Source organism: Colletotrichum acutatum, assembly GCF_030867785.1.
Source record: "Colletotrichum acutatum strain CBS 112980 chromosome Unknown BDZ83scaffold_46, whole genome shotgun sequence".
NCBI lineage: Eukaryota > Fungi > Ascomycota > Sordariomycetes > Glomerellales > Glomerellaceae > Colletotrichum > Colletotrichum acutatum.
Genome location: NW_026849040.1, coordinates 75,653 through 89,210, shown reverse-complemented (window position 1 = coordinate 89,210; position 13,558 = coordinate 75,653). Strand labels below are relative to the sequence as shown.

Below are 13,558 nucleotides of genomic sequence, written 5' to 3'. Positions count from 1 at the left end.
GATCAGACAATGACGTATTGTCCATGCACTCAAGGGAAATGAGCACGGCGAGGAAGAGCTTATTAGACTGGATTAACATTGAAACTTTACAGACACTGGCTATCTATGTGTTGTTTATTTATACAGATGGGTATCATATCCCTAACTCAATCTCAATCGCCACCCTAGTGATGATGAGCAAATCTAGCAGCGGAGGCCGAGGCCGAGATCCAAGATTCTCTTGGCGGCATAAGCAGCAGCCACCATAATGGGGGCCTGTGTGTTGCCAGTCGGGACCTCGGGGTGCATACTAGCATCCACAACAAAGAGATTGTCAGTGCCCCAGACCTTGGTGTCGGGGTCAACAACGCTCTTGCCGTCGTTGGCGGTACCCATCTGCGTGGTGCCAAGGTAATGGCTGCCACCACCAATGGTAGCCACGAGAGCCTCCGCGGTGGCGTTCTCGGGAACGGTAAGGATGCTGTTGGGTTCGCGAGCCCACTGGAGCAACTGGTCGACGAAGGTAGTAAGGGCCTCCTTGTCGCCTTCGGTGTGCATGAGGGGGTTCTTGGTCATGTTGGTCGCTCCGCTGGGGGTGATCTCGACGGTACCAGTGGAGGTGGTGCCGTGGGTCAGGTAGACCTTGACGCCAATGGTGTTGTTGCTGTCTGCGCGGACAGTACCCTGAACGTGGCGGGTAGCGCCATCGGTAGTGTTAACGCTGGTCCAGAAGTTAAGACGCTGACCAGCTTGGGCCATGAGACCACTACCTTGAGCGAAGAGGTCAACGGTTTCCTGGTCAGGGTCAGTCCACGCAGTCTTGGGGAGCGCAATAAGCTCCTCCTTGGTGGTGAAGGTAACGGTCGCGATGCCGTGGTCCTTGAGGTTCTCGCCGACGGGGAGGTCGATCCACTGCTCCTTGGGCGGCAGCTGGATGTTGGTGGTGCCGGAGGCGACGATTTCGATCTGCTTGGCGGGGCCGATGCCGGAGTTGAAGAGGACACGAGGGGTGGAGTGGGAACCGGCGGCGAGAACGAGAGATCCACCCTTGCTGAGCTTAATGATCTCGCGGGCTCCACCGTCGTGCTCGACCTCGACGCCGGTGACGAGACTGCCGTCGCGGATGGCGCGGAGGACCATGGAGTGGAGCTCCAGGGTGAAGTTGGGGAGGGCTTCGGCGTCGGGGAGGATCGCGCGGACGGGGCTATCGCGCAGACCGTGAGCAATCTAGGAGAAAGGTGTTAGTTTCGTTGAGAAGTAGGGATATGTTTAAATGGTATCACTTACCGACCACGCAGGGTGCGAGTACATGAGCTCCTTAGACTCAGGGTCGTTCAGAGCATCTTGCTCGCTCCAGCCATGAGCGTCCAAGAACTTGGACATCACCTCAAAGGCGCCGTCATCGTAACGCTTGCCATCCTCAGACGCCAGAATAGATCCGGGAAGACGCTTGTAGAACTCCTCCGCAGCCTCCGAAACACCATTCTCCCAGTGCCACTCCTCGGGCCAAGTCGCGAAGTCAGCCGAGCGAGGCTTGATGTACATGAGCGCGTTGAGCATGGTGGAGCCACCGAGGAGACATCCCGCAGCAATAGCGAGATCTCTGCAGTACTGCAGGTCCGGGGAGGCACCAGTGAAGTCGGCCATACCGGGGACATCGTACATGGTGACGGTGTTGTTCCACGGCATCGTCTTGTTGTTGCCGGTCATGTAGAAGGAGGTGCCGCCACGCTCGATGAGGAGAACGCTGCGACCCGAGTTCGCGAGGCGCTCGGCGGCCACGATACCCGCGGTGCCACCGCCTGCGACGATGTAGTCGTAGGTGGTGTTGCGGGTAGTTGTGGTGTTGCTCCGGAGGCTCAGGCGGGCTGCTGCCGTGTCGCTCAGCGCAAGAAGCGCCGAGCTCAAGGTGATGAACTTCATGGTGGATGGAAAGAGAGGGATGATGTTCAAGGAGACAAGGACAGGACACTCAACCAAGAGTCTGAAGAATCGAAAGCCATACGACGTCGGGCAGCAGGACAGAGTTATTAATTACTTACATGATTCGAGCGATGAGATTGATAAGATGCGATTGATAATCCTCGTCTAAACTTGTCCAACTATCAAATTTCGGTACTGGAGGGATGGCACTCCGCAAAACTGGGTAGAGCTAACTGAATCTGGGAAAGATGGTTGCAATTTGGTGGATCTTGCAATATAAGCATACTGGGCAGCGGAGGTGCAACACGAGAGGCTCCATTGCATTGGGCAACTGACAAAGCAGATCGTGTAAAATTTCTGTTTTTCTTTAGTAAAATACCTCATACCGCATGTTTTGGCGAACTCAAATTCCTCCCGCCAAGCCGGACTTGTCTCCTCCAAGTAGCAACAGCAGTGGTAAGCGAGCTTCTTGGAAAGCGAGCATGACGGCGGTGGCAGGGCAGCTCGAAGCGGACTATGTGGAGAAAAGGCTGGGCGAAACGGAGTCTTCGCAGTAACCTCGCTGTGTCGTTGGTTGAAGGGTCTCTTCTTCAGCAAGCGTGATGTCACGCACCATCTGAAGAGCACCACGGCCATGTCAAATCGCTTGGTCATGATCTTGACAGCCAATGAGGAAACGGATTGAGATTTTTCGAATGAGGCTGTGAGCGGCTGCGCCGGGCACTTTTGCTCCCTTATTGCTACTATCAGAAAACCTTGCTCATACGTGGACGGATTGTTGCGAGGACTTTGGGATAAAAGTTTACCCAGTGGTGAATTGTTCTGTGAACGGCTCTGTGCGGTCAGGGACGTTCGAAATTAAGCTTCTAGGCTCCTGTGCGAAGTCCGAGAAGATCTCGCGGCTCAGCTAGTCCTTCCTCCAACCCTGAAAACTCCGAGGTTTCTATTCATATAGTCGAGCTGCGTTGGTCTGCTGTAGTTCTGGCAACATATCCTTCTTACCTAGAACAATGGCCAGATCAAGAGCCGTCAATGGCAATTCCAATCTTATTAGTCTGCCTATCCGGCCATCGGGTCCATCAGTTTTCTCAAGCTTCAGATACCCGTTGCAGCGGCCTTCTAAGTCGCACCCCAGCATCACAAGCCTAGTCACAATCTCAACATGGTCGTTAGCAACAGCTAGATGAATCGGTTGAAAAAAGGCATATTCGCCGCTCGACCATCGATTAACCTCCGCCGGTCCAGACCCGTCGCTCTTCAAGAGCTCGTAAGTGCAGCCGATAGACCCATAAAGACATGCGAAATGCAAGGGGGTCAACCCGAGCGCATGGGTGACGTTGTCCGCTTTCGCCCCCAACTTGAGAAGCGCGTTGGCGGCCGATGGTTGATCCGCCATGACGGCGGCATGTAACGGGCTGCGACCGTAGTCATCGCCGACATCGATCGAAGCACCCAAGTCGGCTAGGCCGCGGATGACTTCCTTGCTACCACCGCAGGCGGAGTGGAAGAGAACCGATCGCCCGGCATTGTCTCTGGCGTCGATGTGTTTGGTAGTCCCCATCATTTTAGTCAATGCGTCTACTGCCTGCATGTTGCCCGTGGCTGCTGCTCGATGCAGTGGAAGCTCGCCCAGATCGTTGATGTGTGGGAAGGAGTGCGAGCCGAGGAAGTCCTCTTTGATCAGATCAATAATCTTCCGTATTCTATGGTTCGCAAGCCCGGCAGGCGCATAGGCGGAGAAGAGATGGAGAATGGTCTCGAGTCTCTTTGTCGTGAACCTGTGTAAAATATCGGGGTCGGTTCCAGAGTAAAACTCAACCTCGTCATCCGCTTGCAAGACCTCGGTTGTAATACCTTGCAGAATGTCGGGTCTTTTTTTGAGATTTGACTCCCTCTCTTCTTCCAGAAGATATGCGGCGAGGTTGAAATGCCCGTTGAGTACTGCAAGATGAACGGCCATAAACCCACTTCGTGTTTGACTCATGGTATTAGCACCTAGCTTCAACAACGTCTTGAGCATGGACAGTGAACCAAGAGTCGCTGCCCAGTGGATGGCTCTGAAGTCGTCAAACTCTTCTGTCCGCAGCTCAAGAAGACCTCTTCGTTGCCTTGCAAGGGACTGGACATCCCTATCACTTCGCGCCCGAACGGCCCGAATCAAATCAGCGTACGGCTTGCTTTGCTCAATCTTGACAGCGTGAAGCTCATTCCCGAATCGGATGGCGATATTCACTGCCGTCTTTGTCCTCACTCCACTGGGTATGGGAAGTGTCGGCGACAGCATGAGGGTGAATCTGTCTTGATAGCAACAGCAATGTGTGACTGCGCCGACCTCGTCAAACAGTACCACAGGCTCTGGCGGCTCTGGAGTTCGCCTGGGCGCACTTGATAGAGCACCCTCGTCGGTTGGAGCAAAGAGGAGTTCAGAGGTACCAGAGACCTCCAGCTGGATGAATCGTCGGCCTCTCCTTTGAGACTCTTTGGCATCGATGGTGATAAATCCCAAGCCCTTAGAATTTTGGTACGACGCAGAACCATCCGAAGTAGTGGCGATCTCGGGAAACTCTAGGTAGACAGACTCAAGACTATTGCCGGTGTAAGGATGCTTCTCGTAGCACACTTCCCACCGTCTCCTGACTCGACGAAGCCCAATGGCAACATCTACAACTGATCGCTGGCTCTGCTCAAGCGACATAAAGCGCAAAACGACCATCGCGCGGTTCGAGTGCGGCTCTTTAGTTCGTATTACGGATAGAGTGGTGTCCCATCGCTCCGGCGGATATGCTTCGTGAATGGTAAAGGTCAGGTGTGAAACAGCATCATTTGAGCTGGACCGAAGCTTTGTCTTCACACTGAGTTCAGGGAGAGCGTAGAATGGGTTCTCCTTGACGTAGATATTCTCATACGTCCCCTCAGCGTCATCGAAATGGTCCAAAGGGAACAGAATGACAGAGCCCTCTTCAGAGGCAATTCTTGCGAATTGGTCACTCCAGAGCCGTTGTAGAATGATGCAAGGACTCAACTCTTCGGTGGCAGATTCAGGTTTGGAGACTATGCAGTCCAAAAGAGCGTAGTACTCATCTCCGTCCGGTTGTCGTGGGATGAGAAGAATGTTTGTTCTTAGCCCCTGATTAGTGACACTGGTTGGCGCACTATCTTGAGATTCCGATGGAGGCAGTGGTCGCACATGGTCAAAGTCCACCACTGAGAACGCGCTTGGGGAACTCGCAAGTAAGCCGAAAAGGTCATCCGAGGGTTGAACGTCCCTTGTCATTCCCCAGAGAAACAAGGACTGGTCATCGCTCTCTTTAAGAATCTCTTCTTGCAGGCGCGTGAAAGCGCGGTCACCTTCGCCGTAGAGCAAGGGCATGTTCACCTTGAACAATCCTATCAGGCAGTATGCTTTGTCTTCCGGTCGCGTCGTCTGTCGATGCCCCGCCCATCGCATCTTATTCGCGACACTGATGTCGCTGAGGAATGATGTACCAGAGAGCACCTGCTCGTCAATGCCAGTAATCCTGGCAAGCAGTTGGCAAAATACATTTCTTGACTGCTTCGTATTGATGTAAGACCAGTCTCTGGCGTAGAACTCAACGGTCTTCGGGGCAATGAGTTCTTGTAACGTCCATCCCCTAGTAAACCATCGACTGCTCTGGAAACTCGAATCTTTGGCAAATGGGCTCTGCACAGAGACAGGCTCCACGTCGGAGAGGAACGCGTAACAGATGGCTGCCTTCTCATACCAACGGTACATGGAGTTGATGGACTCCGACAACTCAGCGCTGCTAGTCTTGTCGATGCAACAAGTATCGGCCCAGAGGTAGCGATGGCGACGACTCTTGGCCAGGTTGGCTGCATCTCGTATCTTGCGGAAGCCATTGGTGGTGCGGACCTGGTCTGCCGCATCCGCGGAGCCCGACCCCGGACCGGGTGCCGTGTCCGAGGCCAAGCCGAGCGCCTGGAAGCTCTGGAACGTGACTTCGTCGCTGCCCCAGGTGTGAGACAATATCGCGTACTCCTCCTGGGGGTCGCCCTGCACCTCGACGAGTTTGAGGCTATCGGTGTCAATAAGCCACATCTCAAGCTGGCTACTTGGCGGAGGTGAGCGTCGGAATGATGTAGGCAGGATGGCAAGGTTGAGGCGCCGATCGTCAGCTGAGCTCAAGTCATTCGAAAAAATAATGATTTCTTATCTTGGTAGAGAGACATGATTGGTCCGGCTCCCTGCAGCTAAGCTAGATCTTCAGTCCAGCACTGGGAACATCTTATGAGCATCATTTCATCAATAGCAGCGAAGTATTTGGAGGATATGAGAGATGCCTGTTCCTCATTGCAAAAGACTATCGGAGTCATTTTTCAACACGAATGTGCTCTTTGACGTGCGACTAAGACTCATTGAAAATTTGTCGACTAAAGTGCCTCAAGCAGCGCTACGGAAGTCTAAGTCAAATGATGAGTGTCCACAAGAGCCCAATCTTAAAATGGGGAAGACTCTTCAACGCCCCAAAGATCAGTGTTAAGCTTAAGAGGTGCTGTTTAAGACTAGGTAAAACGCGCTAAGAAGCGAATGCTATTACAAGACGTGGGATACCGAAGCGACTTCGTGGGCCTTAACATCTGGATTTATGATGTGAAATTCAGTTTCGCTGCCCATGGAAGAGTGTCGGATCCGGAGATCATATCCCCTGATGAGCGGCTGAGCAGCCAATCGCAATTTTCTTTTGGCTGCATATCCCCCCACCGCGCAGTTTGATCTTCAAGGAGATTCAAATACTCCCTCCGACGAATTGCAATGGCGACGGTTTCCAACCGTGGGATTTTGGAGTTCATTCTCCCTGTCATCCCCACCAAAAACACCAGAGACCCTGGCCAAGGAGAACAGGGGTTCATCCGAGGAGCTCGCAGCGTCGCTTCATTCCCATGTTTTGAAACTTCGTTCGATCTTCGAAACCGGTCATGCCCAGGTAACACAGGTGCTCAGCCATCTTTTCAGGCCTTCCAAGGCGGTCATCGCATCATCTCAGGCCACACGATGGCAGATGCAGCGCTTCTGTCAGCTCAACTATAAGATGGCACCTGTCGCGTCGCTGTCAGTTCATGACACTAAGTTTCAACTCATCAACAACGAAACTGCCATCCGATTCAGCAACTTTTCTTCTTTAGACCTGGTGTCATCTTTATTTAAGCTTATCTCAAGTCTTTGTGCTCTGTTATTTCACATTTTCTCTCTCAAGATACCTATTTGGTTCATCCAAATCCACACAAAATGTACGCCCAACAAGTTCTCGTCACTTTCCTGATGGCCACCGGTGCCACTCTCGCTAGCGCAAGTAAGTATTTTGGCTCAAATAACCAAAGCCATTCCATCTTTTTCTAACCGGATGGCGGCTCCAGGAAGCATCGAAAGACGCCAACTGCTTGGAAACCTCGGCAGCCTTTCGTGCAACGTCGCAAGACTCCAGATCCTAGGCGCCCTTGGCAACACCGAAGACGCCGTTTCCCAAATCACCGACACAACAGTCCAGGACGCTGCCAACGCTGGTCTCCAACAAGCACGAGGTGGTATCGCGCAGATTGCAAAGTCCATTGTCAGCGGCGATGCGCCGCCCGCGGCCAGCCGTGACGAGGTAGCAGCTGGATTGGCTGCGGCCGGTACTGCTCTTTCTGGGGGTGATGCGTACGTATTCTTACCTTATACGCAAGTTGAGAACCGCAAGGGCTAACAATGATTGTAGGAGCGACCAAGCCATCGCTGATGCGCAAGCGGGACTTGATAAGTCTGTCAAGGCTGGTCAAGATGTCGTTGCGAACTGCTAGACAGTAGATATTGGTTTGAAGGAGCTGAGCTCAGCAAATGACGAAAATGAGGCATAAGAAAGCAGAAGGACTAGCGCATGCATTAATACCACCATATTCAATTATTCAAAACTGATTCTCTTCATTCCAAGTATGTCCTCTCATGTCGGCAAACCCTGCAACTCTCTGCGACCCCTGCTCGAGCCTCTTTCATAAGATGGAACTATCTCGTCCTTCCAATCAGTTCCCTCGCCTGTCGCAAGTCCTGCACCATGGCACCCAAGTGAACCACGTCAGCCGAGACCATGATCAGACTCATCCTCTCCGCAGCCTTCTTCAAGACCTCTGGACTCCCGTACGGAGGCCCACCGAACGCAAAGCCAGCGTATGGTTTATCGTGCTTGTCAATAGTATCAAAGAACAGCTTCGAAATCTTGACCCATTCAGGCTCAGATGCCCCTATGCCACCCATCTTGGCCTCGAGGTTCATGCTGACTCGGGCATCAAGAGTGCCAAACCAGACAATATCGATATCTGAACCGCACGCCGTCAAAATCTCATCGAGGTTTTGGACGGCTTGAGCTGACTCGATCTGAACCATGATTGCGGCCTGATCATTGAGACACTTGTGGAGGTCGCGGTGGTCGTACGGTGTGTCGGTGAGACCGGGCACAAGGCGAAAAGGCGGAAGGGATCGTGTGCCGTTTTGCGCTGTGCCGAACTTGGCTGCGGCGATAGCATGTTTTGCTTGCTCAACTGTCTCGACTTGGGGGATGACGATGCTGGCGCCGGCATCGAGAACATATCCAATAGCAGCGTGATCGTGACCAGGAAGCCTGCGCAGTCATGTCATTATTGTCCAAGAGGATGTGCGAGAGACATACCGAACGAATGGAATGGTGCGGCCTTGGCTCATGAAAGAGGCCTCGTGAACCATCTTAGTGGCGTCAGAACATTCTCTAAGGTTTACAGGGCGACCCTATGAGTACTTGCCGTCGTCATGGTTTCCGTGTTGCATGGGGTATGCTCCCAATCAATCCATACGGCATCGAAGCCCATTGGGGCCAAGTACCGGGTAATGGGGATAGAGCTCAACCCTGCGTAGTAACAAAGCAGTGGCGGAATCTTCTTTGCGTGGGCGTCTCGGATAGCTTGACGGGCTTTGTGAGGCTGGAAAAGCGAAGGAGCAGCGTAGGCAGCCATGCCTTGTGAACAGGCAGTCTTGTGTTCATCTCCGGAGGTAATCATGATGGAAATTCGAAGTGTTTACTGTTTCTCGGAATGATGTTTGGTGAAAGTTCTGGATGATTCAGATTCGATAAGTGTCACATACTCGCTTTCATTATGTCGTCTTATAACCTGTTTCGCTGAACATCCTCCACCAACATCCCACGCTCTTCGAATCTCCAACATCAGTGCGCGATCAGGTTTACGTGAGACCATCAAAGCAGCTTCCGGATTTCCTGTTTGGGTTATCGACCAATGATGTTCCTAGTCTGAGCACTCAGTCAAAGAGAATGTCGGTCTTGGAGATGTCCGTTGAGACGCCGGGCAGGAAGAAGCTCGTACAACGGCTCACCATCGCTACTGTGAATTCTTTAGGTGAGCCGAGGCACCGAGGTAAGCTATCCAGAATGATGATCTTGAGGGATCTGCATATGCAGCCGTCGAGGCTCACATAGCTATTTCCATGCAGTTGTCTCATCGAACTCCCAGAGTCCTAGCGCCGGGATAAGGTGGTTGGACCAAATTAGTGCGACTTCCGAGACACTATGGTGGCTTACGGCTACACTAAAATCTGACAGGCGTCGGGAACTTTTATGTCATAAAGCCGCTGCCGAAGGAGTCGGAGAGACTTCCGGGGACCACTTTGTTATCATCTCACCAGAGCACTCACTCCAAAAACCTCAAGTTCGTGCTATCAGATTCATTCCTCTCATGTAAGACTTTCACACATCGATAAGGCGGTCCTAATTACATCATCTCAATTTATTACCAACATCAAATCATAACTTTCGTTCAGTCCAACATTGGCGCCATACCCATGTCTCCCGAAGCACTGCCAAGCGAGCGATCGAGCGATCATGTTTCGCGGTCGCCTTCTCCCGACCAGGCACTTCAGGTAAGATGCAAATACCCATTATTCGGATGTAATTGTGTCACACGTGCCGTCTAGCTCACATAATGCCCAACTTAGACCCGCCGAGAGCGCAATCGCGAGGCTCAAAAAGTCTTTCGCAAACGCAAGCAAGCTGCGGAAGAGATCCAGGCAACCCGCCTGCAGCATCTAGAAACCACCGTCGCCAAGATGAGCTCCGCGGTCGTTGAGCTTGTCGACTGGATGCTGGACATCGAGGCGCTGAAGCAGGAAGTAGGGGTCTTGACGCGTATCCAGGAGATGGTGGCGCACGTGCTGGCTTTGGCTGACGATGCTGTGGCGTTGGAGGATGAGCTTCCGAAGAGGAGGAAGAGGAAACTCAGAGAAGCAAAGAAGGCTCCTGTAGCACTTTCCCACCCCCAGGACGATACTGTTCAGGGCATTGAAGAGGAGGATCTCTTTGCTAGAGATGACACATCCCACGTGGCGTCGCCTCCGCAGGCAAACACCCCAGCACCAGATCCTCCGACTCTGACACCAGACGACCAAATCCTATCCCATCTAACATCCCTAGCCTGCCGCCCAACCTCACTACCCCCATCCCTCGGAACCTTCCACTGCGGCTCGAAAGCCATCCTGAGTCCAGACTCCTTTAGCTTCCGCCTCACACACACCTGCTTCACTCTAGGCTACCTCGTCCTCAGCAAATCCCTCGACTCACCTCTTCCCCACGGAGAAGAACCTCGCATCTTCAGCTCGACACTCAGATACCGCGACAGGAACGACATAATCACAAAAATGCGGTGGCTCGTCGGACCAGGCCAGCACGAGCTCCAGCAAGCTGCAGAATTACCCATGGGCGGACGCTGGTACGGAGACGAGTTCAGCTCCGAGGACCTGTCACCGGAGAACTTCGACCTCTTTGAGAAGACGGCGCTAGCGGATGCCCAGCAGACGCGGTTCCTCAGTGTTGCTGGTGTTGAGAGGCAGCTTATTGCGCTTGGTGCTCGGGTGGTAGATAAGGAGACGTTGGAGCTGAAGTTGAGTAGGCCGTTAAAGTTGGCGTCGGACACGGGGAAGAAACGAGGTTTGGCGTCGGACAGTTGGAGTTTTGTGGATTGTTTCCCGCAGACGTTGCAAAGGAGATCGAAGAAGGCTTTTACGGTGCAGTTGAATATCACCCTGCTGATTGCTAATTTGTCGAGGTGTGCGGTGTGTCTTATGAAAGGACCGGGGTTTCCGAGGGATAAGCTGAAGAGGGCGATAGAAGATTCTGTGGTCATGGTTAATAGCAGTTGAAGTAAAATCCTGTTACGGATATTTGGATCTTAGTTCTTCGGTGTGATCGCCATGAAAATCCTGCGTTGAGTACCCCTTGGGAGATTGAGTTGGGATTATTACTCGAAAGTGCCTTTCCCCTAGATTGCTTGTCGGATGAGTACCGTCAGTGGCAGTTTGGAAGCAGCCGTTTCGTAAGCTCAAGAGTCTTATCTCTGGCTAGAATACACATCATGGATTTCATATCCTGCATACCACAGCTCGCCTCGCTTGATCACTTTTTCGAAACCAGGCGCTCCAAAGCCACGCCATCGCCAATGCCCTTGTATGCCATGTGCCGCCCGAAGTCGCCCGCGGAATGATGTGCCCGGAATTCCAAAGTTTTGCGATAGCTAACCCATTTACTGCGACTCATCCATCGCTTCTCCATGAGTTTCAGCTGTCTCCAGCTCGAAACCGTCGTCTTCCTTCCCATCCTCCGGGCCGTCTTCAACATCAGAGCCGTCATTGTCCGCTATCTCTGCCTCCTTCTCCACAGCCTGCTGCTCCGCGGCGGCAGCCTTGGCTTCAGCATGGATTCTCTTCTTCACATTGAACTTCTCGATGGCAGCAAGGGGCTTGTCTGCAGCTGCTCTGGCGGTGGCGCCAGTTCGGTTGGCAAACGGAAGCTCGTATGCAGCATTGGAAACTGCTTTGATGCCCATCTGAAGAGACTTGGCCTCTGCCAGGATTCCGTCACGGATGTCCCTATCGCCCTTGCTTGTGGTCTCCAGATCGTTCACTGATTCGATGAACGTCTTGACCATATGCTGCAAGGTCATATGGCGAGCTGTGAGGAGGTTGAAGGCGGCCTTGGAGATGTAGCAGTTATCATCATCCGCGAGTGTCTCTTTGCCAGGCACATAGGTGGAAGATTTGAGTTTCTGGGCAGGCTGTGTGCCAAGGTCGGGACTGGCTCTGTCTTCGATGAGCTGCTCGGGAACTTCGTAGGTCTGGCCGGCGAATGGGTTTCTTTTGTACGACCTGCTAGCCATAGGCATGTCATCCGAGTCGGTGCTACCAGTATCGATGGTGACACCAGTCTCGATAATGTCATCGGCCTCGATAGTCGCAACCGGCTCTCCGTCTTCTTTGTTCTGTATGGGAGACTTCGAGGGTTCCTCAACTTCTGGCTCAACAGCGTGACGCTCAAGTTGGATCGTCGAGGTCTTCATGAACGGGTGATTTGGATTGTGAGGTTGAGGAAAGGAGGCGAGCGGCGATGGAGTCATTAGCTTCGGGCTGTCCTGCTTTCGGTATTTGCCGCCCGATGGGTGAATCTTGAGTTTCGATTTCTTAGAAGGCTTCGGGGACTCTGGGGTCTGATTTCTTTTCTTCGACCTCTTTCTCTTTTTTCTCTCAACGGAAGGAGAGTTCTCAGCCGCATATCTCACGCTCAATTTGTGAGACGACGGAACGACCGCGGCTTCGCCCTCGGGGGAGGAGAGAATCGGAATGGCTGGTAGTTTCGCCATCTCGGGCCGATCGCTGGTATACCACTGCGGTGAGAAGGCCAAGTTATTCGTGTTGGAGTAAAGCTCTGCTGGAGAGTGAATCTCGCGGTGCGATGAGGTTACCTGGGTAGTGTAAAATTTGTGTCCCTAAAAGGATAGTGAAAAAGCAAGGCTGTCAGAGAGACTTGGTGCCAGAAAGAGAGGGATTTGGTAGTGATCGCAGAGGAACCATGAAATATTGGTACGTATCCCGTCAAGTGATCTGAGAAGAAGCGCGGAAAGCCGTAGTTGTGTTGATTGTCGAAGGGGTAAGGCGAAGCTGCTGATGAGAAGTGAAAGGATGGAAAGGTGAAGACTGAAATGTCTTTGGTGAAGCCACCGCGGCAAAAAACCTTTGACAAGACGGCAAGACCAGTCAAATAAGCGCAATGGCCTATGGTATTTGATGATTATTTAGTGAGACGGTGAGATGGCTGAGTGAGGTGAAAGGTGAAGGATGGCGAAGGTGAGTTGGCAGTGAGTCATGTGACCTTCAAATGTGAGATATCTGAGGCATCTGAGGTATCTGAGGAAGGACCAGGTCTCTCTATCGGTCCTTCCGGTGGAATATGCCCACCATAGCAGGTAAGCTCGTTCTGGTTTTGAATTTCCGAGCCCATCTGTAACTGCCCGAAACAAAAGGTTTGAATCGCGAGGTCTCACGAACATGACATTTTGACATCTCCACTCCGGCGGTGAGACGTGTAACTATGAGCGGTCACTCGATGGCACCCAGATGTAAGCTACGGCTTACAGGCTTCAAATCTGAACAGGTGAAGCCTCATCGTGGCAAGCAAGCCATGAATGGGAAGTTTGTGTCTCATGGAAGCAGCTTGATTATACCGCCCAACGAGTCGGCAAGTTGAAGAATAATGCAGGAGAAAGCTGCCAATTACGAGGTGCTGGCAATCCATACTATTTCGCCTGCTCGCTCGCTCGTATCCGAGGTACT

The 13,558-nt window shown here is 52.6% G+C and overlaps 6 protein-coding genes across 6 annotated transcripts; 2 read left to right on the top strand and 4 right to left on the bottom strand.

Annotated features, from left to right (window-relative positions):
* Positions 1 to 183: 183 nt before the first annotated feature.
* BDZ83DRAFT_752127 (GMC oxidoreductase) lies at positions 184 to 1,902 on the bottom strand (the record flags this gene model as incomplete). Its single annotated transcript, XM_060514152.1, has 2 exons — positions 184 to 1,206; positions 1,267 to 1,902. The coding sequence occupies 2 exons, from the start codon at positions 1,900 to 1,902 to the stop codon at positions 184 to 186; spliced, it is 1,659 nt and encodes a 552-aa protein (XP_060364997.1).
* A 729-nt stretch (positions 1,903 to 2,631) lies between these two features.
* BDZ83DRAFT_621204 (uncharacterized protein) lies at positions 2,632 to 6,174 on the bottom strand. Its single transcript, XM_060508248.1, has one exon. The coding sequence runs from the start codon at positions 5,978 to 5,980 to the stop codon at positions 2,846 to 2,848; it is 3,135 nt and encodes a 1,044-aa protein (XP_060364996.1). The 5' UTR covers positions 5,981 to 6,174; the 3' UTR covers positions 2,632 to 2,845.
* A 726-nt stretch (positions 6,175 to 6,900) lies between these two features.
* Positions 6,901 to 7,772, top strand: BDZ83DRAFT_621202 (uncharacterized protein). Its single transcript, XM_060508247.1, has 3 exons — positions 6,901 to 7,232; positions 7,297 to 7,579; positions 7,638 to 7,772. The coding sequence occupies exons 1-3, from the start codon at positions 7,169 to 7,171 to the stop codon at positions 7,717 to 7,719; spliced, it is 429 nt and encodes a 142-aa protein (XP_060364995.1). The 5' UTR covers positions 6,901 to 7,168; the 3' UTR covers positions 7,720 to 7,772.
* Positions 7,773 to 7,830: 58 nt separating this feature from the next.
* On the bottom strand, positions 7,831 to 9,370 carry BDZ83DRAFT_621200 (HpcH/HpaI aldolase/citrate lyase family protein). Its single transcript, XM_060508246.1, has 3 exons — positions 8,692 to 9,370; positions 8,583 to 8,635; positions 7,831 to 8,534 (listed from the first exon to the last, which is right to left on the bottom strand). Exons 1-3 carry the CDS (start codon positions 8,944 to 8,946, stop codon positions 7,922 to 7,924), a joined length of 921 nt encoding a protein of 306 aa, XP_060364994.1. The 5' UTR covers positions 8,947 to 9,370; the 3' UTR covers positions 7,831 to 7,921.
* A 196-nt stretch (positions 9,371 to 9,566) lies between these two features.
* Positions 9,567 to 11,207, top strand: BDZ83DRAFT_621197 (uncharacterized protein). The gene is made up of 3 exons (XM_060508245.1): positions 9,567 to 9,638; positions 9,722 to 9,820; positions 9,896 to 11,207. The coding sequence occupies exons 2-3, from the start codon at positions 9,743 to 9,745 to the stop codon at positions 11,093 to 11,095; spliced, it is 1,278 nt and encodes a 425-aa protein (XP_060364993.1). The 5' UTR covers positions 9,567 to 9,638; positions 9,722 to 9,742; the 3' UTR covers positions 11,096 to 11,207.
* Positions 11,208 to 11,475: 268 nt separating this feature from the next.
* On the bottom strand, positions 11,476 to 12,588 carry BDZ83DRAFT_792384 (uncharacterized protein; the record flags this gene model as incomplete). Its single annotated transcript, XM_060515756.1, has 1 exon — positions 11,476 to 12,588. One exon carries the CDS (start codon positions 12,586 to 12,588, stop codon positions 11,476 to 11,478), a length of 1,113 nt encoding a protein of 370 aa, XP_060364992.1.
* Positions 12,589 to 13,558: the final 970 nt, after the last annotated feature.